The sequence below is a fragment of the Diceros bicornis genome, chromosome 1, assembly GCF_020826845.1.
Source record: "Diceros bicornis minor isolate mBicDic1 chromosome 1, mDicBic1.mat.cur, whole genome shotgun sequence".
Lineage (NCBI taxonomy): Eukaryota > Metazoa > Chordata > Mammalia > Perissodactyla > Rhinocerotidae > Diceros > Diceros bicornis.
Genome location: NC_080740.1, coordinates 68,369,496 through 68,393,987, shown reverse-complemented (window position 1 = coordinate 68,393,987; position 24,492 = coordinate 68,369,496). Strand labels below are relative to the sequence as shown.

Here is a 24,492-nt window from a genome sequence, read left to right as displayed (position 1 = left end):
TTTTTACTATTGTTTTCTGTGTCACGTAGCCTGTTTGGGGTTGGGTCAGGGGAAGGGCATGAGGGTCTACAGGCCCTTCCATGCTGAGGTTCAGGGAATTTGGGGGCTGGACGGGACCCTAGAAGTCATCAAGCCCTGTGATTCCCAAACTAGCAATATGGCTAAAATACAGATCCCTGAGCCCTACCCCAGACATACAAAATCAGAACATCTAGGGGTGCGGCCCAGGACACTATTTGGGAAAAACGCCTCCAATTCTGATACAACGGCCTGCAATTAGTAGACAAGTCCGTTAACCAGCAGGTTGGCAAAAGGCCCAGGACAAGACTTCAGGACTGCCGACCCCCGGCCAGCACCCTTTACACCGCATCGCACTGGTCAGGGAGAGGGGACTTAAAATCACAGGTCTTGGGAAGGCAGCCCCCTGACGCCCAGAGCCAGCCCATGGCCATGGCCGCTGCTCCACAGCTCACCCCGAGGCCCGCTTGGATGTGAACGTCACCGGCAACCGTGGTCCGTGCAGGCCTTGCAGGTAACACCAGGACTGGAAGGGCCAGTCCCTGCCGTCGGGCTCCCAGTGCAGTGCAGCGGAGAAGGCACACCCCTGCGAGGCACCACAGCAGGCTGTGGCTCTGGGATTGGGGCTCAGCTCCAATCCCGCTCGGCCACACCCTAACATGGTCTCAGGCAGCTGTGACTTGGCCTCTCGTGCCTCAGTAAAATGGAGACAGTAAATAATAGCTACCTGATAATGCTGTTCTGGGGAATAGACGTAAAGAGCTTATAGCAGCATAAACAATACATGGTGACCATCATGCTAGGAAATAATACCTGGTAATATAATGATAGGATTAACTTATCAGAACTGTGCAGGAAATCACAAATAATCTGTCCAGTGTTGCCCAAATTTCTGTTGTTGTCTTACCATTTTTATGATTCTTGCCCTGATAGAATAACACCTGCACTATTATTTACTTAATATTTTTTCTTTTAGTGTATTTAGATTTTTTAAAAATATTTTTTACTCACCTTAAAACAATAATATCCATAAATTAAAGGATTTGAAAGTTACTATTCTTTCTAGCACACATGAAAAGACATAAACATTCAGATTTTAAAAATGACTATCCAAGGGCTCCCTAAATCATCTTTGGGAAACACTGATCTGGTCTACCTTTATTCCCCATGTCCTCACACCAAGGCCCGCAGAGGAGAAGGGGTTTGTCCGAAGTCTCACAGCTAGAACTTCACAGAGGTGATACCCACATTCAGGTTGTAGCCCCAGCCTGAGGATCTCCCTACAACATCACTTCTCTTAGATGGGAGAAACCTGGATGAGGGAACCTGTGTCCACCCAGCACTCCTCTCTCCTCCCCAGGGCCCTCCTTCCCTTTGTCCTCCTGAGCCCGCACCTTCATGGATCAGCCACCAGAGGGCTCTCTGGGATCAAGACCCAGCCTACTGAGCCACGGAAGACCTGAAGGTTTTTAGGAAAATTCTCCCATCTCAACCCACTGGGCCTCTGATTCCAAACATCCTGAATCAGAAACAGCATAACAATGGCAGAGAAAGGCAGACACTTAGGTGTCTTGACTTCCATGCTGGGCATTTTTACAGTTCACTGTAAGCATCCTCACTACCACCACTTACTGGCACTTGCTGTACAAAAGGTACTGAGCAAGGCTTGGCATGTCTTATCTCATCTGATTCTCACAAAACCCCATGAGTAAGTACTGTCCTCTCCATTTTACAGATGGAGGAACAGAGGCACACAGAAATTAAGTGGCTTGTAACTTATGTTATGACTTAAAGTGAAGTCACCTAGTTCATGAGTGACAGGATCCAATCCAGGGCTGCCTGACTCCAGCTCCATGTTTAACATTTGGGTTCATGAAACAAATGATAAATACAGGACATCAGAGGACTGAGGAACAGCAGCAAGAATGACTGAGAGGGTTTAGTTTCATGATCCAATTGAGTTTGGAGGCCAAGAACGCCACTATAATTCTAGGTGGTACGAACAGAGCCAGAGTGTCCAGATTTGGGGAGGTGGGTTTGTCCAACCTGGGGCTCAACTCCAGGCCACTCCTGTAATCCTGAGTCCAGTTCTGAGGCTGGACCTTAAGAGTGACACAGCAACCTTGAGCATTGCTAGAGGAGGGCTGGCAGGAAAGGGGTGAGGAGCGAGGACTTACAACCACATCCCATGAGGAAGGGCAGCTGGAATCCACCAGGACACATGGTAAAAGAATTGCAAGACTGCTCCTTGGGGTGGGGGTGGAGTGAGGGCGGGCCTGCACAACTGCGCCAACACGTGGGGTTTTTCAAGACCTTCTAGAGAAGGTAAGTGTATCTTCCAGAGATCAGAGCAGTGATCTGGAGGGAGACACATGAGGTCTTGGGGGGAGGACTGAAGCCACGGCTAGAACCTCAAAAAGTAAGTCTCTGGGGTGGAAGACGGGCAGAGTAAAGGCCTTGGGAGGAAAACTGCTCTTTCCTGGACTGAAGATAACGGAGATTCTAAAAAACAGACAGAAAACAAGATACAGTATGTAAAGTTTTGAGATATGTTGTGACTTGCCCAGGGCCCGTGGCTAGTTCAGTAAAGAAGGGCTGACCCACCCTTCTTGTACCGCATGACGAATTGGTGAAATGCCAGCCTGTGGGGGCACTGCGCCCAGGTGCTGAACAACAGACCAGGGTGCGGCGTCTAAGGGCAGAGCAGAAGTCCTCGAGTGGCCTCTGCCAGCTCCATCTTCAGGAGAGGCACAGGCTGCCTCACTGAATGAAGAGTAGGAACTTTCTCAGGGACTGGGCTTGGAAAAGACAAGCCTTTAGAATTTTCTCAAGGTTCTTCAAAAAATCTGCAAGGTCCAACCAAGGAAAGTGCTTGGTGAAACTGATACAAAATTCAAAATAAAGAGTGATGTCAGCTCCTTACAGGCCAGGCACCACTCCCAAGTGGAGGAAACCACGCTGAATTTAGTAACTAACCAATTCCAGATACACGATTAGCCCCACAGGCAGGCACTGGGAGGTCAGGCCTGATCTGATCAGTGCCTCAAGTAGCTTGTGGGAGATCAAAATGCGCCACCTTGAAATATATCTCTTTACCTTGATTATTTTCTCTGATGGACATTTGACCTCCCCCACTAACTGCCTAAGGAATTTAACTCTGGGTGTGGACAGACTGGCAGGGTCCTCACTAAGTCCATTCTTTTCAAAGTTCTGTTTACCAATATTTACATTTGTAAAGGTATCTCCCTCTGCGTAGAGGCAAGAGGGGGGATGAACTTATCTATGAAAACTCTTATCAGGACGGAAGAAGAAGACTTAAATGTACATACTCTTGATTACCATAATTCCTGTCTCTCCAGCCACATTCTCTATAGGTGGCCTTGCAAATCATTGTCTGACAAACATTTACATTTCCCTCTTCATGTAAATTATCTTCTTCCCTCTGAAATCCCAAAACACCACCTACCCCCAACATCCTCCTTTATCTTTAGCTGAAGATAGTATTTAAGACGAGCATCTCTGCCATTGTGTTGAGAAACACAGTGTCCCTGGTTTCTCCCATGTATACATGTTATTAAACGTGGTATTGTTTTCTCCTGCTAACCTGTCTTGTTAATTATTTGGCCAGCCATAAGAACCTTAAGGAAAAGGGCAGAGGGAGATTCTCCCTCTTCTTGCACAGTTTTGGCGTAGTCAGCAGGATCCCCACTGGCTGGCAAGTTGCCTTCCCTGGCGGGAAGAACTGCCTTCTCCCTGGACTACTGCAGATGATGAGATATGGAAATGCCTGACGAAAGCCTGCAAAAGGTAAGATTTCTTACCACGTCAGCCTCCCGGAATCTCTATCTGCAGGGTCTGGTGGAAGCAAGTGGTGAGAATTTTTTTCTCTTTCTAAATTTAGAATGGGCCGGCCCCGTGGCTTAGCGGTTAAGTGCGCGCGCTCCGCTACTGGCGGCTCGGGTTCGGATCCCGGGCGCGCAGCGACGCACGGCTTCTCCGGCCATGCTGAGGCCGCGTCCCACATACAGCAACTAGAAGGATGTGCAGCTATGACATACAACTATCTACTGGGCTTTGGGGAGAAAAAATAAATAAAATTAAAAAAAAAAAGAAATTAAATTTAGAATGGAAGGAGGAAATATTTGGGAAACTAGTTTCTTGTGCTTTTAGTGACTCTGGTAAATTTGGTAGAGTACTCTAGGTTTTGATCTTGATCCCTTTTCCTCCCAGAGTGATCTCTGTTTTTCTCACTCTGAATATCTTTGGGAGTGAATTCTGTGGATCATGGGGGCTACATCATCTGTGCCCTCACCAGGGACGCCTCTTGCATCCATGGTAAAGATTTATTCTAAGCGTGGAAAGTTACCTCCGGGTCTTTCCTTAAAAAGGCTTATTGGATTGAGTCACTATTGGAATAAATATACAAATGAAGATCCTACTCATCAATGGCCAGAGGACGGATGCTTTGAATTGGAAAAACTTCTAAATTGGGGGAAAATATGTTTTGAGAGCTCTCACATAATTGTTTAATTGGTACCTAAGAAAAGGCCAGGAAAAAAAAAAGGAAGGGAAAAATTTGACTAGCCTTAAGACCCTGACTCAGGTTACAATTGAATTGAGAACATGGAAAAGTGTAAGTGTTGAGAAGATTATAAAGATTGGAATGTTTGAGCTAATTTTATATAAAGAGGTTACATCAACTTTGCCTGAGTATGTTGTAAAATGTCTGACTGGGAAAGCTTCCCTTGTCCAAAATTATAAGACCAAGGCCTATTGATAAAGGTCCTAATGAAAAATATGTTTAGAGGTATAAGAGGTGATGAAATTTACATGAAATTTTGTAGAAAAACTGATGTTATTTCTATTACAGAACTGGTTAACAAAAATAATAAATGATGGCTAATTTTATCTAATGTCTTATGAAGTCTTGTAGGCAATCTAAATAATTATTGGGAACAAGTAACTAAATAGATGTGAAAAAGCTGTATGTCGGGTGAACTTCTAACAATAATTATGTGTTATGGTGGTTACAGCTTCCAAACTCTTTTTGGTGGCTTAAAACTTCAGAGTTTTGCTAAATTTTATGATAAAAATTCATTGAGTATCTAGATACTTTCCAAATAAGTTAAGGTATTAGACATTAATTGCTAAATATAGGTTTATCTACTTTTGGCTTATTACAGGAAAACTAAAAGGTGTTTGGGGTCTATTGGTAAACATGTTTTATTAAAAGGTTATACTATAAAGTAACATGTTTCTAGAAGTTATGAAGTGTTTATCAATTTTCCAAGCCACAGAATACTACCGTAAAAGAAAGTTAATAATTAGTTTTCACTCAGAAATTAAGGTTTCTTAGGGTTAAAATTTCTAATTAATATGTGATTAAAGTTACTAAAAATTAATAAGGAAAACAGCTCTGTATACAAAGAAAGTTATAGAAGGTTTGTTGAAGGGGAATTCTGGAAAAAGAGTTTTATACATGGTCAAGTTGGCTAAGATTAAAGTAAATCCAATTAAGTAAAAGAGTTTTAATGTCAAAAGCAAGCTGGTACAAAATTATAATTTGGTCTTCTTTCTCTTAAAAGGATAATTTTTCTTGAACTTTTCATCTGAGAGGTTATAAAAGGTTTCTTTATCTTTCAGTAAGTCTACCTAAAAGACACAAAATCTATGTTTTGTTAAAATAATTTCTTATGTTCAAAAGGACTGAGGTCTCTCTCTACTACAGTTTTTTTGACTATTTTAACTCTCTGTCTGCCCTTGACTGTTTCATAACGAACATTGTTTCATACTTGATCAAGTGTTTATGATAAACCTTCTTAGGTGGTATTATGTGGGTGAATGTTATTGATATAGGCGTTTTGAAATTGTATAACATTACTAAAATTCTTATCCGTCCTGGTTATCAGTCATAATTCTGGTTATTATTATTTAAAGTGTTGTATGTCACGAAATTAACCAAATTTCTTTGTCAATTGTCATTTTGGGGTCTTGTTTACAGAGAGTTATTTCTTTACACTGATGCTTTTACATATGTTTCATCTTCAGAGAAGTTCATGGAAAGGACTCTAACATTTACTCTGGAATACAGGTTTCTGACAAACTTTCTGATCCTAAAACTGAACTGGGTAAGAAATAACAGAACACTAACAGAAAAACTGCTGACTTCATGAAACTGCTAACAGAAGATTGAGATCAAGAATCAATTACACTGGACTGAATAAACTGATGAGGATGATTATAATTTTAATGATTTTTCATTTAAAATATTGCTAATTTTTTTAATGTTTTATTTTTTCATATTTAAGGAAAACTTTTTCTCTTTTCTCCTAAGCTAGCTATGACTTATAACAATTTAGTAAATGATACTTTTGTAAGTAAAATTGAAATATTTATTTTTTTCTCTTTACCTGATCCCTCTAGAATTTGGAAACTCTTAGTAAGTAAATATTCTTATTTCATGGCAATATAGTTATTTGCATAAGTTCAATAAGAATCTGTTCTCCTTATTACAGGACACAGTTGGAAACACTGGTTATATTACCAAGGCTCTGACTGGAACATCACATTTGTGATATAACCACACAGCTTTTGAGGAATGAAGATTGGACTTTATGGAATAAAGCCACGTGGAAATATTGGCCTGGTACCTTATGTTCCAAGCAGCACTTACCAGGATAAGTAAAGAATGTCACTTATCTGGCAGGTACAAGGAACCTCGAAATATTTTGGGGAAACCTCAAGAAGAGAGGAATTCACCCAAATCTGTAGGTATTGCAGGCAAAGTCTGATGACAAAGTCCCTGGCTTGGCTTTCCTGGCCTTGAGAGGCCTTTTTTTTTTTTTTTTATAATTTTATTTATTTATTTTTCCCCCAAAGCCCCAGTAGATAGTTGTATGTCATAGCTGCACATCCTTCTAGTTGCTGCATGTGGGACGCGGCCTCAGCATGGCCAGAGAAGCGGTGCATCGGTGCGCGCCCGGGGTCCAAACCTGGGCCGCCAGCAGCGGAGCACGCGCACTTAACCGCTAAGCCATGGGGCCGGCCCTTGAGAGGCCTTTGAAGTTCAATGTGAAGTTCCTTATAAAAAGTTCCAGCAAAGCAGATTTAAAAGAGCCTATATGATCAATTGCTATTCTTGCTGTACTTATGTAAATAATTGGGCCAAATTTATTGAAACTACACTTATTTTGCAAACCAGTTAGTCTTAATTTGGCTATCTTTAATAAAAATAAGGGTGATTTTAGAGAGAAAAATTATATTTCAGCAAAAACTATAGTATACATTTGCAGATATTAGATCCCAGTTTTGTTAATTGTCTTTTGAGGTTTTTGTTTTATATCTGTTGACTAGACTGGATCCTGAATTCTTCTAGTCTCCTAAAATATCTACAGATCTCCAAACTAACGTTTTTGATTTTTTTTCCATCATTTTCATTTGGAATCACTGAGAACTGAATCTGCCCTTTTTCCTGAAGCCTTGCAAACTAAAACTGATGGACTTGATATAAACCTGAGATATTACCTGATGATGTCATCAGAGACATTTTAAACTGCAAAAGATGCTTTGATGCTGACATCTAGAAATTTTCTTAACTGGCTGTCCTCTGAACTCAGAAACTGGTTTACAATTTGCTCCAATCATTAACCTTGTTTTTCTTTTTGTATCCATAGAAATGTTTTTTATTAAATACTTGATTGCTTACTTGCACAGTATATAAGGTCTAACTTTGGGAGCCTTCCTGCATCACCACCTTCTAAAATGAACTTAATTGAACTGATCTATTATCAGGACTAAGAAATGTGTTCAGTGAGATGGAACAATCTACCAACTCAGCTTCTGGACTATGAAACTTTAAGTTTCAAAAGGACTGTGAAACTTTAAGTTTCAAAGGTGGAACTGTGGGAGATCAAAATTGGCCACCCTGAAATATATCTCTTTACCTTGATTATTTTCTCTGATGGACATTTGACCTCCCTCACTAACTGCCTAAAGGAATTTAACTCTGGGTATGGACAGACTGGCAGGGTCCTCACTAAGCCCATTCTTTTCAAAGTTCTGTTTATCAAATATTTACATTTGTAAAGGTATCTCCCTCTGCGTAGTGGGAAGGGAGGGGAGAATGACCTTATCTGTGAAAACTCTTATCAGGACGGAAGAAGAAGACTTAAATGTACATACTCTTGATTACCATAATTCCCGTCTCTCCAGCCACATTCTCTATAGGTGGCCCTGCAAAGCATTGTCTGACAAACATTTACATTTCCCTCTTCATGTAAATTGTATTCTTCCCCTCTGAAATCCCAAAACACCACCTACCCCCAACATCCTCTTTTATCTTTAGCTGAAGATAGTATTTAAGACGAGCATCTCTGTCATCGTGGTGAGAAACTCAGTGTCCCTGGTTTCTCCCATGTATACATGTTATTAAACTTGGTATTATTTTCTCCTGCTAACCTGTCTTGTTAATTATTTGGCCAGCCATAAGAACCTTAAGGGAAAGGGCAGAGGGGGATTCTCCCTCTTCCCCCACAAGCTCATGAGCTAGGGAAAGTGGCCAAGGAGTCATATCTCTCTAGCATCAGAAGGGATGAGGCTAACCAGAGAAGTGACATTACAGCATTGCTGGGGAGGGAGCCATAAATTCTGAGTGATGCAGCTGGGGAAGGTTCTAGAGAGAAGCAGCCATCTGAGCTGGGTCTAAAGCTTGAGCTTCAGATTTAGCACAGAGAAGGGCCAGGGAGGCTAAGAGAACAGCCTAAAGAGAAGGCCTACATGTTCTGAGTATTTGGCCAACGAGGGGTAGTTCTGATGGGCTGGGTCAGAATGTGGGAGGACTTAGGTCCCCAGACCAGGGCCAGGAAATGTACTGTGTCCACTGAGGGATGTGAGGGGAGGAGTGACAGGACCAATAGCAGGGAAGCAGGTCTCAGGGCAAAGACATGAGGTTTGGAGTCAGACAGACCTGGCTCCACTACTTAGGAAAAGTGTCATCTTGGGCAAGTTATTTAACTTTTCATGTCTCAGTCTGAAAAGTGGGGATATTAGCGCTCAGATCCCTCACTGGATCTGAGCGCTAAAGGAGATAATATAGGTAAAGTGCTTAGCATAGTTGGCACAGTAAATGCGCAAAAGATGTTAGATATTTTATCACTGCTATTAAAAAGGCAGATCTTTTGCAATATCCATAACCACACACTTACCTCTGTTCCGTGGTCAAGATAAAAAGACATCCCCCCAGCTAGGGGTAGGTAGGGCCTAAACGTATTAAGGCAGTGCGTTTCCACGGGAGAGGTGAGTGATTTCCAAACCACCCCATCGGCCCCGCACACACAAAGGGAACTTTAGCAACATCTAGAGACACTTTTGGTTATCACAACTGGTGGGGTGCACCTGGCATTAGTGGGTAAAGACCAGAGATGCTGCTCAACATCCTACAATGCACAGGACAGTCCCTACAACAGAGAATCATCCAGCCCAAAACATACAAAATACCGAGGTTACGGCTGTCATGTAGCCTCATAGCAGCTGGGACCCTGGCCTGAGGCAAAAGTACACTTAGGCCAAGAACAGCAGTTATGGTGCATGGCTTTGCTCGTTTACAAAAAGTCTCCCTTCTGGATTCTGCATTTGTCAGAGTAAATATCAGTGTGAATAAAAAACAAAGGAACATCCAACAATATATAAAAAGAATAATATACCATGACCAAGTAGGATGTATTCCAGGTAAGCTAGGCTGATTCAGTATTCAAAAATCAACCAATTTAATCCACCACATCAACAGATAAAAAAAGAAAAATTGTAAGATCCTATCAATTGGTGCAGAAAAAGCATTGGACAAAATTCACCCATTCATGATACAAAAAAAAAATCTCTCAGTACAGAAATAGAGGGGAACTTCTATAAAAATCCTACAGCTTACATTATGCTTAAAGGTGAAAAACTGGATGCTTTTCTGTAAGATCAAGGACAGGCTAGACTGTTTACTCTCGCCACTCTTTTTTAACATCATATTAGAAGTTCTAGCCATTGAAATAAGGGGGAAAAAAGGTATACAGATTGGAAAAGAAATACAACCATCCCCATTTGCAGACAACATGACTGTCTATATAGAAAACCCCAAGAAATCCAACCAAAAGCTCAGAGAACTATTAAGTGACTTTAGACAGGTTGCAGAATACAAGATTAACACACAAAAATCAATTGCATTTCTATAGACTACCAGTGAACATGTGGAAACTGAATTTAAAAACACATTACCATTTACTGCTCCAAAGAAAATTAAATATGTACTTAGGTATAAATCTAACAAAGCACTCGTAAAATCTGATAAATGGCTAAAATAAAAAATAATGACAACACTAAATGCTGACCAGGATGCAGAGAAATTGAATCATTCACATATTGCTGATAGAAATGTAAAATGGTACAGCCAGCCTAGAAATTGGTGTGAAAGTTCCTTTTCAAACTAAAAATGAGCTTACCATACAACTCAGCAACTGCACTCTTGGGTATATATCCCAGAGAAATAAAAATTTATTTTCATGCAGAAACTTGTACATGAATTCTCACAGCAGCTTTATTTATAATAGCCAGACCCGGAAACTATGCAATTTCTTTCAATGGGTGAATGGGTAAACAGACTGTGGCACATCAATACCATGGAATACTACACAGCAATAAAAAGGAACAAACTATTCATACATGGAACAACTTGGATGAACCTCAAGGAAATTATACTGACTAAAAGAAGCCAATCTCAAAAAGATACAGACAGCATAATTCAACTTATATAACATTCGTGAAATAATATAATGATAGAGATAAAGAACAGATTAGAAGGGGGCCGGCCTGGTGGCGCAAGCGGTTAAGTGCACGCACTCCGCTGCTGCGGCGCTGCTGCAGCCCGGAGTTCGTCGGTTCGGATCCCAGGTGCACACCGACGTACCACTTGGCAAGCCATGCTGTGGCGGCGTCCCATATAAAGTGGAGGAAGATGGGCATGGATGTTAGCCCAGGGCCAGTCTTCCTCGGCAAAAAGAGGAGGATTGGCAGATGTTAGCTCGGGGCCGATCTTCCTCACAAAAAAAAAAAGAACAGATTAGTGGTTGCCAGGGGTTAGGGATAAAGGGGAGCACGGGGGTGAGGGTGTTTATAAAGGAGTAACATGAAGGAGTCTTGTGGTGATGGTACAGTTAAGCATCGCAATTGCAGTGGTGGAAGCTACATGTACAATAAAATTGCTTAGAGGTATAGACACAAACACATAGGTACACACATAGACACAAATGAGTGCATATATAACTGGAGAAATCTGAATGAGCTCTATGGATTGTGTCATCAATTTCCTGGTTTTGATAATGTACTACAGTTATACAAGATGTCAACACTGGGGGAGACTGGGAGAAGGGTGCACTGGACCTCCCTATACATTTCTTTGCACTTTCCTATGCATCTATAATTACTTCAAAGTAAAAAGCTTAAATTTTGGGGGCCAGTCCCATGACCTAGTGGTTAAGTTCAGCACGCTGCACTTCACTGGCCTGGGTTTGGTTCCCAGGGTCGGACCTACACCACTCGTGGGCAGCCATGCTGTGGCGGCCACCCACATACAAAATAGAGGAAAATGGGCACAAATGTTAGCTCAGGCCCAATCTTCCTCCAGCAAAAAGAGGAAGATTGGCAACAGATGTTAGCTCAGGGCGAGTCTTCCTCAGCAAAAAATAAATATATAAAAATTTAAAAAAATTAAAAAGCTTAAATTTTCTTAAAAAGGCTAAATTTTAAAAGTGGAAAAGTATTTGAACAAATACTTCACTAGAGAAGATAGACCCATGGCAAATAAGCCCAGGAAAAGATGCAGAACATCACTAGCCATTAGGCAAGTGCAAATTAAAGCCACAATGAGGTAGCACTACCCAGCCATTAAGATGGCTAAAATTAAAAAGACCACAATATGAAGTATTGGTGAGAATATGGAGCAACAGGCACTTGCATAAATTGTCAGTAGGAATCCAAAATAATACAAGCACTTTGGAAAACAATTTTCCAATTTCTTATAAAGTTAGTATACACTTACTGTACAACCCCACAATTCCACTCCTAGGTATTTATGCAAGAGAAATAAAAACATATGTCTACACAAAGATCTGTACATGAACATTGATAGCAGCTTTATTCATAATAGCCAAAAACTGGAAGTAACATCCATCAACTGGTGAATGAGTAAACAAATCATGGTTCATCCATACAATGGAATATTGTTCAGCAATAAAAAGAAGTAAACTACTGATACACATAACAAAGATGAATATCATAAGCATTTGCTAAGTGAAAGCCAGACAGAAAGGACTACACATTTCATAGTTTCATTTATATGACATTCTAGCAAAGGCAAAACTAGAGACAGAAAACACAGGTCAGTTGTTGCCAAAGACCAAGTGGCGCCGGGATGGAATTGATTGCAAAAGGGCATAAGGGAAATTTGGGGGGTAAAGGAAGCATTTTAAATCTTGATTGAAATGGTGGTCAAATGACTGCATGCATCTGTCAAAACTCATTTAACTGTACACTTAAACAACAGGTGAATTTTATTATATGTAGATTACACCCCAATTTTTTCAAAGAAAGGTGGACGGGGACCAATGGTCAAGGGTCTAGCAAAGTGCACCAATTAAAGACGCACACACAGGTAGCACACATCTGCAGTGGGCTCAGTCTGAGGGCAGCCTATCTAGCAAAGAGCCCTAGGTTTAGGGTGTAAATTCAATCCACTGTCACTCAATGTATGCCTCCAGCAGCGCAGTGGGCCTCCCTTGAGGGCCCTGATTACCTGGAAGGAGGGATTACAGCCATTATGGAGGACAGGGGGCAGGAATAAAATGTGAAGAGGGGAACAATCTACAAAGCGTTGAATGTTCTGCACAAAGGAAGTGAGCAAGACATGATCATAATAAATGAATGCATAACCGAAAAGCAAGTAAATCTGCCTTTGAGTCTTGGTTTTCTTCAATTCAACTAATATTTCAGAAAATCGCTCTTAAACCCTTCTTGCTAGGCACTCTACAACATTCTCTCTAACCCTCACAACAATCCCTGAAGGTGGACCTCCCCCACAAGGCTGTAACAAGAGGGGGAGGCAGCCAGTGTCTTGGGAAGCGCCAGGTTCTGGAATCAAAGGGCTTGCGCCTGTGTATCCTGACTCTGCCAATGACCGGATGGTGACTTGGCACAGTCACTGAATCCCTTTGAGCCCCAAGTTCCAGTAACAATACTGATAATTGATAATAGCCATAACGCATTCCCTACCTTACTGTCTCAGTAAAATGTTATACTTTTATAGTGTTCCTTGAGGGTTCTGTTTTTAAACAAGTGTAATTCAGTAGCCAACAAAAAGTAGTTTTCAAATCATCTAAGGGACAGCTCAGATGGTCTTGTTTTTCTTCTTAAATGTGACAAAAAGGGAAGGAAAGTCGTCTCTTCCACTGTCCTGAAATCAATCTCCCCACTTCAAGAAAATTGGGTGTTACCTCTCATACCAGCCAGGACTCTTCAGAGAAACAGAACCAGTAAGATGGAGACATACACATGTACAGACATACATACATGGGGTGGGGGATTTCAAGGAACTGGCTTATGTGATTGTGGGAGCTGGCAAGTCCAAAATCCATAGGGCAGACTGCAGGCTGGAAACTCTCGGGCAGGAGCTGATGTTGCAGTCTTGAGGCAGAATATCTTCTTCAGTGAAAGCTCAATTTTGCTCTTAAGGCCCTCAACTGGTTGGATGAGGCCCAAGCACATTTTGAGGATAATCTTTTTTATTTAAAGGCAAGTGACTGCAGACATTAACCACATCTACAAAATACTTTCACAGCAACACCTAGGTTAGTGTTTGATTGAATAACTGAGTTATTCAACACTATAGCCTAGCCACATTGACACATAAAACTAACCATCGCACTTGTCATGTGCAGTCATCTGATATGCACAGAGAGGGCTGAGAATTCCTATTCAAGTTTTCACGAGAAGCAGGAGCAGACTCAGGAAGGGCAGGATTGTCTAACAGAAAAATAACCAACTGCCCCCTTTCTTGGGAACTCTCATTTCCATAGATGGTTCTATGGTTCACACTACACCCCCAGATGAGCTCTGTGACATAAACTAGAAACATTTTAACCTAAGATCTAGTAAAGGGAGGATCTGAGTGACATAAAAAAAAAAAAAAAAAAGTGAAAACAAAGACGCAGATCACAACCTCTCAAAAATAAAAAATAAAATTCATTTATTGAAAAGGAAAAGTTTAACACACAATCCGTATGCAGAACCCAAAATGAGTCTTCTCCGAGCTCCTACACGATCCACATCTCTACACATACCACGCGGGAAATATACATCCACATAGGCACAGGACATATACAGTACTGCCTGGTTATCAAGACCTGCTGGACAGTAGTTTTTCATACTCCTCTTATTCACACATCCACTGACATGTTTTACAACAGAGTCACATAATTTTATTGTTCACTAGAACAAAACAGCTTCCCCAGCATCACCCTGATTTCAGCAAAAGAACACGGCTTACAACGGGCACCCTCCACCCTTATCCCCCACCCTCCCACTCCAGTAACCTCATATCAGCACCATTTACGTCCCCTGGCCAGGGAAGGAGCCAGTGGCACAAAGGACAGGGAAGAAATGTAACAGGCTGATGCTGTCAGAGCAAACAGCCTTGCAACCAGCAGAATTATCATCTGAAAGTACTGACCATGATTTCAAAGACAAGCCACCCCCTCTCCTCTTCCTCTAATGGTCTTGGAGATTCGTAATGTACTTTGGGAAATTTAATTCTAAGGCAGACTTGGAGCTGACTCTTCATCACCATGTCACGCCACTTGCACTTTGCGCCCCTCTGGGGGGGAGCAGCTGCATGTTCTGACCAGAGGCCAACATTGGGCCTTACCATCTGATCAGCTACGCAATAAAAACCCACTGATACAGACCTCCTTGCTGTGCGCAGTGAATAGAGAGAGCTGTACACAGACATAAATTGAGACTTTGCACTTCCAGAAACCATGAGGCGTAGTGTTAAACAGAGATGACACTCTATAATTCAGGAAGGGAGAAATTTGAGAAGAGAAAAATAAGACAGGAGAACAGGAAGGAGAAAAGATCTTTCCAACGTACCCTTTCAGGATCATCACTTTAAGACAGGTGATAAAACTACAAGTTTTACCTTTCAGGGGGTAGAGAGTGAGTAACGAGCATCAGCTGATGAACTGGCTGGAGAGGCGAGTGACAGAGAGGGAGGGCGTAGGCTGCAGGTCCGAGGCTAAGACACACCACACATTCACATACGCCTGGCCAGGGTGTGTGCAGAGGGAGGGCTCCCAGCAGCCAGACAGCAGCACATATCAATAATGCCATTTGTGAATGGTGACACCTTCTAGGCAAACTGAATAGAAGATGCCAGGCCATGCTCTTCCCAGCAAGTACTTGCATTTAAGGGGAAGTGTATCACCGACAGAGAGTCAGAAACCTGCTCCCAACAGTGGTATCTGCAGGAGAGAACAGGGGGCTCTGAGAAGCTACCTCTGGGTTAACGGAAACCTGGGGCTGCATGGGGAGACTCGAGGAGGGACAGAGCCTGACAGTATTGGGCCAGAAAACCCCACGGTGGGCCTTTGGTCTGGCAGATACAGCCTCACGCTCCAGAAAGCCTTAGCTCTCTTGCTCCTTCATCAGACTTCTACTTACGCTGCGGCTTTTCAGCAGGGACCGGAGCAGGACACAGGGAGAGGCTTCGCTGCTGGTTCCTAACACGCAGTGGAAGAAACCAGGGAGGGCTCCCTCACTGAAGAAGCCCTGTGGGCAGCAGAAGAGTAAGCTTCCCTGAGCTGGCCCAGAGGGCTGCTTCCAGAAGAGGAGGAAGGGTTTCCTCCCGCTACCATCTTCCAGCTGACCCTTTACTCAACAACTAATTGCTGCGCAACTGACTGGTCCGCCTGGCTGGGTCTTCTGCAGCAGCCATGCGATCAGGCTGCCAAAGCAGCAGGAGCACAGGAAAGAGATCAAACAGGGTGAAGGCCATGCCAAATTAGCTTCCAGAAGCCCAAAAGCTAGAGCCGTCTCTCCTACACACCTCGTTCTCCGGGCCAGGGACCCTTAAGCAATAATCTGTGTTTTGCTAAGACCGGGGGCCAGAGGACCTCAGTACCGTGCCGTCCAGTCCTCAGTCCCCCGAGTCAGTCCCTGTCTCACCACCCACCTGGACGGGACGGCCTCTAGCAGCACCCTGAGTGCACAGAAGCCTCCACCGTGGAAGCTGCGGGCAGGACACAAGTCTGACCCCCCTACTGGAACACTCCTTCTCACTGAAAACAACTCTCTGTGTTTTCAGTGAGCTGTGGAAAGACTGCGGGAGCCCGGGCTTGCAAATGGGGAGGACAGTTCTTGAACTCACTTTGGTAACTTCTAAGCCTGAGGCTTCAGAGGGCAGGGCCATTACCACCTCCAGCTAGAATCTCGATCATATAAGCACCTGTTAGTGACCATCAAAGAGCAGAAAGAAAGGGTGAAAAGTGTCATTCTCCTAGGGAGACCAAGTCACCACTGATCACATCTTCCTAAGTTAATAAATTATTAGGTAGGTTAGGAGTCAGTGCAATAAGAGAGTCTGGCTTTGGAACAGAAGAGAAAGAAAAAGCTGGGGCCCGGGCGGGGGGCGGGGTCACAGCCCTGAGGAGCTTTGGTGAAACACAAAAACAAAACCCTTGACAAAGTTGTGCTGTTCTCCCCACTGTCAGGGCGAACAGTGTCTCCAGGTGAGCCTGGAGACACACACACACACCCACACCCACACACACACACAGCTCAAGAGGTGGAGAGTTAACGAATGCCCTTCAGAAACACTTCTCACACCAAGAGGGAAGGAGAGGCAGCCCAAAGCAAGGCAGTTTGCCCCCAAATCTGAAGGCTGGCCTTGAGGTGGGCCAACCCTGAGGCTATTTCTGTTACTCAGGGAGGCATGGCCAGGAGGGACAGGGGTCACAATTAGTGTTTAGCACACAGGGGAGTGAAGTCCCAACCAAGTGGTTCTTTTAGAAGTCCAGGTCATGGAGGCAGCTCGGGGGGGTTGGGGGGCACTGTCTCGGCCCTCTCCCCCGTTGATTGTAAACGACCAAGCACCAAGCGTAGCGTCAGACCAGCCGCTGTACATTCTATGAACTTAATTTCACACTCTCTGTGCACATTGGCCTCATCTTCTCATCCACGGCAACAGTCTGGGTGTCTTCCCGACATGACAGCAACTGAACGCTGCCATGCTGTCTGCCTCTCCGGGGCGGAGGCTGACAAACGGGCCTGAATGCACAAAGTGCCCGTTTTATAAGCCTCCTGCGGGCAGATACACATCCCACTCAGCCATCCTTTCCCTCAGCCTAATGCACTGGCAAGTATTTCCTGAGGCTTTCGTATCTTCTCAATATGAAATCAGGCTGGCCAACGGGAGGCAGAGTCCATGCCCCTCCACAGAGGTGCACACTGAGGTGACCCTGATTCAAACCTTTGGGGTCCTCAGCCAGGAGTGCTGAGGACCTAAGCAGACATTTCCTGGAGCAAGTTTCTTTTCAGCAGGAGAAGCTGAATAAAAGTTTACTGAGGAAGGAACAATTCACAACAACCCAGATCTAGAGACAAAGTCTAAAAACAAAAGCTAATTTAAATAAAATATAAATATTTTCAATTTAGGCAGCACTTGATATCTTTTGGGAACTAAAGCAACTAAGAATACAGTATTGTGACCCACACAAGGAATTCAGAGAAGAGAAGGTGTTGCCAAGGGTCACAGCACGCCAGAGAGTAGAGATTAAAAACTCCAGCTTTGGGTGCTGGTTTTAAACTACTAGGTAGGTCCAGACACCTCCTGGAGACTTGAATAGGTAGGAGAATACTGAGGTAAAACACTTGGGAGAGATACAAGAAAGAGTTAGGGTCGGCTTTATAAAGAAGGGGGGTCCCACTTATTTAATCTAGGCTTGGCCCAGGAAAGGAGAAAACATGAGGTGGGGAATGCTAAAATTTTTAAATAAAGTGAGTTGTGCAAGAGGAATAATTTGAGTGAGGGAGGTCAGAAGGAGGAAGGCAGGTAAGGGAGGAGGCAGGATGAGGGACAAGAGCTGAAAAGTTTTAGGTTAAGATAAGTACAAATGAACAGTGATGGCACTGCTACTTAGAGGTACCTCCCATGTATCTGCTACCCACTCTTTCCCCTGCCCTCGGCCCCACCTGGCCCAGGGTAGCCAGATGCCAGGTAGAGGGGTTCCCAGACAGCAACCTTGCCTTTCCCCAGAGAGCCTGGACCCTACTTGAGGCTCTGCGGCCAGGGAACATACAGGGGTGGGGTGAGCAGGGAATGCACCCAGATCACTATAGAAAGGCACTGGTGGAGTTGATGAAGATGGGAGCACTGCTTGGCTGCGTCAGCTCATAGAGGGCCTCGTACGTCCCCACCACAAAGCCCACGAAGCCCAAGATGCTGATCAGGGCGTCCTTGGCGATGGTGAGGGGGCTTATGCCCTCCGAGTAGTAGGTGGTGATCTCCAGAAGGGGCGGGATGATGAGGGCCAGGGCACTGCTGCTCACGGAGCCCACCAGAGAGATGACCAGGTCCAGGCGGGGGACGAGGATGGCCAAGATGCCTGTGGGAGAGAGGACATGTCTGTTCAAGACTGCCCAAAGCTGCAAGAGATGGCTCAGCAAATTTAGCAAGTCTCCTTCTTATCGGCTGGAGAGCTCTAAGAAAACTTAGCCATTATCCAATCCAATCTTTCATTCCACAGATGAGAAGACAGATGCCCAGAGATGTGGAATAACCTGGGTCTCACTGCAGGGTTGGCAGAACTGGGATGGAACCCAGGTCTCCTGGCTTCAGTCACCTGGCTTTTAGCTTTTCCTGCTACAGTACACGACTTCCATCATTCTGAAGAAAAGGAACCAAATTACATACATTCCAGGGCAATCTGGTTCCCATCAAAGAAGAGAGGGTATGCAGCAGAAAAGGAGGTGGACCATTTCTGAGCGACTGCTCATTTTCTTACCCCTGTGGGTACCTCCAACACAAACATCTCTACTTGATTGACAAGAAACCAAATGGGGAAAAACCCTCCTTCTGGAACGATACCATGATAAGCCCCATTTCATACAGCGTTTTCACACAGGGAAAGCAGAAGCAGTTCTGCGTTCAGGCTGACCTCAGGGGCAAGGCCCCACACAATGACCACGTCCCTATGCCAGGACAAGTTAGTGGCTCCCACACCTGAAACTTAGCCATGGGTGTATGTGAGGAAGGTGGAACTGACAAAGATGAATGGTGAGCTGCATCAGGAAATGCCATCGGCTTCCGTACCATACTAAGGACTGCACCACTGTCACGCTGGTCAGACAGTGCTGTTTAAAACCAAGTGAGGAGGCTTCAGTGACCACACTTATTCCAGTGCCCAGTGGTCCCACAGTTCCCATCCAACTCAGCTTTCCACTGGGCGGGGGAAGAGAAGGCCAATGTTTCACAAGTCACTGAGGATTACGGGCTCTGGAATTCAGCTCTTGTGTTTGAACCCCAGCTCTGCCTAAGTGACACTGGGGAAGTTATGGCTCCCTTCTAGTCCCCAGTTTTCTTGTTTGCAAAATGGGGATACTAATACCTCCTATGTCACAGAGATGTCATGATGATCAAACGAGGTTACACAGGCACTTAACAAAAGGTCTGGTGGACAACAGGCATGCAATACAGTTCGTATTATCATCGCTAGTGTATACTGTGTTGCTTGTGTAAAGTGCATCATTAACTCGTTAGTAATCAAATGTACTTTGACCGACTGTCTTCCCCGCTGCCAGGCTCCACCTGGAGGTCCGACCCAGGGCACGTCTATTACCTCACTGATCCCTACGAGGGGGTTACACTTGATATGGGGGTTTCAGTTCTAACTTCATTTCAGAAAGCAAAAATGTAGTCAAATCACTCTGAGGAAGGCTGAGAGTGGTGAGACTGCCAGGACATCTCACTGGTGAGACTGCCAGGACATCTCAGTCCAACACGGCCAATTTCACCCTCCAGATGGACTGTTGGAATTGATCGCTGCTTCTTTGGCTGAGCACCAGACGAAACGACTGAGTTGCATTTAGAGGCCAGGTTTTACGAGAAACACTTACTTTTAAACTGGAACACCACTCCCCGCAGTAAGAGGAGAGGCACGTGGGAAATGAGATCTCCCGGGGGAGAAGATTCATGTCTCCTGCCTCACACTTACTCTGAAGCTGTGCTGTCCGACACTGTAGTCATCAGCTATTTAAATTTAGATGAATTCAGCACCTCATTCACACCGGCCACATTTCAAGGACTCAACAGCCACCTGTGTGTAGTGGCTACCGTCCTGGACGGCACAGACCCGGAACGCCTCCATCATTGCAGAATGTCCAGTGTCTAGCAGACAGCACTGCAAAGCAGCAACTCTTTGAAGTGAATTTGCCTCGATTTCCCCACGGGTCTATAACTCCCCAACATTATTACTGTCCCCGTGGAAAGAGAGGTTAAATGATAGAAAGTGACAGAGCTGGGACTAGAATCCAGGGCCTCAAGCCCTTGTCACATCACAGACCTGACGAGTAAGGAAATACAGAATGATACCCACAGCAGGAGGGAGAACGGGGGATCCGGCTGATCAGCAGAGAGGTCCTATCTGAAGAACTGGGGGAATCAGAGATCAGATTAGCTTCCCCGGGAAGCACCACAATTGTCTGGCAGAGAATCCGGTACACGGTCAGCCCCGACTTCTCCCTGGTTTGTAAAGGAAATCAGACAAGGGTTTTGAGCCTGATAACAAAAGGGGGTCCAGGGACACTGAGTCTCAGATCTGCCTCTGCCTTGGTTTTATAGCCCTGGGGCAATCTCTTCCCCTTTCCTTCTTCTAGTGATCAACCATAATGGCAATTACCCATTAACACCTTCATTGTGTTGAAGCCTTCAGAAAGTCTACAAAAGGAGCAGGCTTTTAACTTGTCTCAGCCCTTAGCTGTTTCTAAATAAACAGAGTTGGTGATATTCCTCAAATCTTCAGGGTTGAATTCAGGGGAAAGTTGGAGGTAAAGTGTTTATAGGCGGATGACTAAATGGCATTCTCATCATGGATAACCCAACGCTCAACAAGAGTTGATCTGCTGTGCGACCTCGAATAAGACATTTGCCCACTCTGGGGCCTGGGTCTCCACCTGCCTAATGTCAGCCTCACAGTGATGGCTCCACATGTTCCACATGTTGGGTGAGTAGTGGGGTGGAAACAGCACTGAGGCAGCAACCAGAACTAAGCCCATGGAGAGGCTGGTACGGGAATGTGGTTCAGAGTGCAGGCTCTGGACCCAGAACCTAGGCTCCAACCCCAGCTCCAACAACAACCAGCCAGCTACAACCTTTTTAAGCCTCATTTCCCCTACTGCCAAATAGGGATGGTCAAATGAGATCACTCACATAAAGAACTTAGAGTCCTAAGCACATCATAAACACTTCATAAATGTTAGCTACTATAATTACCCTCCCTGCTCAGCAGCAGGCTGTGACCCAGGGCAGATCAGCTCACCATTCTGAGCCTCAGTCCGTTTACCCACGAAATACGGCGATTGTATTAATATGGGATGACTGCTGAAGTCTCACCTGACTCTGAAATTTTAAGGAACTGTACAGTGCAGATTTAGTCACTTAGGAAAGTGTGCAGGGATGTGTCCCTCAACTCACTGTCCCCTGGGAAGCACACTGTGCTGCTGAAGAGCGGCACAGCAGAGCACAGGGGACACGTGGTTGTGCCCAAAACACAGCTCCTAGCCCGCCTGCTTTTGATTCTTTAAAGGGAGTGTGAGTTATTCCTCTGGTGCCAGCTCCTGGTTTCCACAGATGCTCCAGCCCGCTCAAGAGAAAGGAGGCCTTTCTCAGAGACACTGAGCCCCGGAGGAGACAAGTCAGATGACCTGCCCACCCCCTCCCAGCTCTGAGAGTCTGTTATCTCCTCTCCCTCTGTCACATTAACCCGGGGGACATACGGCCACTTCGTGAGATGAGTTGAGTGAAGTCAGATGAGCTCCACTCTGTGATAAGAAGTGGAAACAGAAACAGAAGCTTGTGCAATCGGAATATTTTCTCAGATTGGACAGAGATGTCCCACTTCATCGTGAAATTTTTAAAAGCAATCTAAAAACTTGTTCTTGTTTTTACTACAAAGGATATACAAGATAAGCATGCTTAACAAAAATATCCTTAGAAGGGGCAAAATTTTTCTCTTCTCTTAAAGCCAAGACCACAGGGCTGCAAAGGGAAGACCTTCTTCCTGTCCTAGCTGGACCAGATACCACAACTGAACCCTAAATAAAGGCTGACATTGGAGGGAGAGAATGGGGGAGAAGGCAAGAAGAGCAGGCCTCCCACTAATGTGGGGGGGGGGAAGAGAGGGGACCCAAACCAAATTAGCATAAACAGCCCTGAGGGCTCCATAGCAGGGGCATCTGTTCTGCCACCATGCAAAATGTGGCAAACTAGTTTTAACTAATTCCAGAGGCAGCAATCAGGTACTTAGGAAAGATATGGGAGCAACTGAAACCTCTTCTAGCACTAAACGTCTTTACTCTATGAGCTAAAGCCCTCTAGAAAGAGAAACTTGAGGAGGCAGAGATCTCAGGAAGCAGCCAACTGGGAACACCCTCTCCCCACTCCCCCTACTCCCCACAAAAAGAATACCCCATACAGAGAGGAAGACAGCAGAGTCCCAACTGGCAGTTCCACAGCCCTCTGCCACAGGACCGAGGACAACTCAACCGGACCACATGATTAGTCAAGAGGGCTCCAATGGTATTACAAAACATCTTCCCTTCGGGCTAAGAGATACAAAAACCATGATCTTTCTAACTGCTGAAGCCACATGAGGCAAACGGCCATGTTCAGAGAAGGAGCTGACTGGGATTCTGGAGCCTGTGGTTTTAGACCAGCAAGAGAAAGAGCTGACTTGTGCACAAGAGAAGAGAAAGCACTTAAGAGAACAAATACACACTTACAGCAATGCCTGGACACTTACAGCTCCTGTGCCTGGAAGGAGCTGTTTCCTTATATCTGCTGTTTCCTTATGATCATTGCTGGTAGAGCCCACCAGTGTTACTCTTAAATGTCTAGAAATCTGTCTTTAAAATTACTAATAGCCTTGGACAGAATGTATAATCTCATTTAGTGGGAGTATAAGTAAAAAAAATACAATAGTAACGGAAACAACCTACAAGTCCAACACTAAAGGAGTAGTTCAGTAAATATAATGGAATATCATGTCACGAAAATATTTATGAAGAATATGTATATGTGTGATATAATATTAAATAAAATGCAAAAGACAAAGTTATGTGTATACTATGATGGCAACTATTTTTAAAATGCACCTGTGAGGATTAACACAGAAGATAAAATGTGAGAAAAATTATTTTGTTAAGTCAGTGAGATATTGGGACTTTCTTCTTCAATAACCTCAGATCTAGACATTCTTCACATGTTTTTACACTAACTCTCTTTCTTCAAGCAATACCTTGGTAGAAATCTAAAATCAGGCTCAAAGTAATGCAGAATCACAGAATTTTAGACTTGCTAGAAACCTTAGCAAGCAGATACCCTTCATATCTTACAGTTGAGGAAACTGAGGCCTCGTGAGGGTTCCTGGGAATGGGGGGCACAGTGCACAGCTAATTAATGCTGCCGCCCTTCTTCACTGTAGCTGCAAGACCAAGCAGCGTGAACGGCCAAAAGGTCAAAGAAGCCACTCTGTTTGGACCGGAAACTTCACGCTCTAATGGGTCTGGCTGCTCGGAATGTTTTGCAGGTATGCGTTCCAGTCTAAACAGGCCTCTTAATTGATATGGTTTTACGTGATTACATCTTCACCGACAGGTTTCTGAAATTCTCATACCTAACTGAAATAAAACGTTTCACGTGGCACACGCCACAGAGAATTAGTACGAACCACTGAAGGACAGGTTAGTGCCTCATGGAATTCAGAGAAACTATCCAGAATCCTCAGGAGGAGCCAGCCTCTTCCAGCCTCTCCTTCTACACAAGCTCTGGACATAAGGTGACCTGCTAAGCCTGCATTTCTAAATATATGCGCTGCAAGCAAACACTGTCCCATATGAGATCATAACAAAACGGGCACTAGTCTCTGACATGCGTATTTTCCCTTCCCCTCCTCTCCAACAGTCTGAAATTTAGCATCGCAAAGTAGACACAGCAATCTTTGGGGGATGGAGGAAAGGGGTGAGAAACTTGAATTCCAAGTGGGAAAAAAAAAATGAGGCTGGACCAAATTCCCCTGCTCCCCTTGGGGATGGAGGGTGAGGAAGAGGAGGAAAAGGGGGGAAAAAGAAAAGAAAACACCAGAAATAGCAAAAAACCAAGTTGCCATT

The 24,492-nt window shown here is 44.4% G+C and overlaps 1 protein-coding gene across 4 annotated transcripts in view; it reads right to left on the bottom strand.

Moving 5' to 3' along the window:
* Positions 1–16,855: 16,855 nt before the first annotated feature.
* Positions 16,856–24,492, bottom strand: part of SLC36A1 (solute carrier family 36 member 1) — a 66,732-nt gene continuing 59,095 nt past the window's right edge. For all 4 annotated transcript variants that reach the window (XM_058544420.1, XM_058544422.1, XM_058544421.1 and 1 more), the window contains one exon: positions 16,856–18,713. In XM_058544420.1, the coding sequence (XP_058400403.1) occupies positions 18,442–18,713 (272 nt within the window). In that variant the 3' untranslated portion in view covers positions 16,856–18,441. The remainder of the gene's footprint in view (positions 18,714–24,492) is intronic.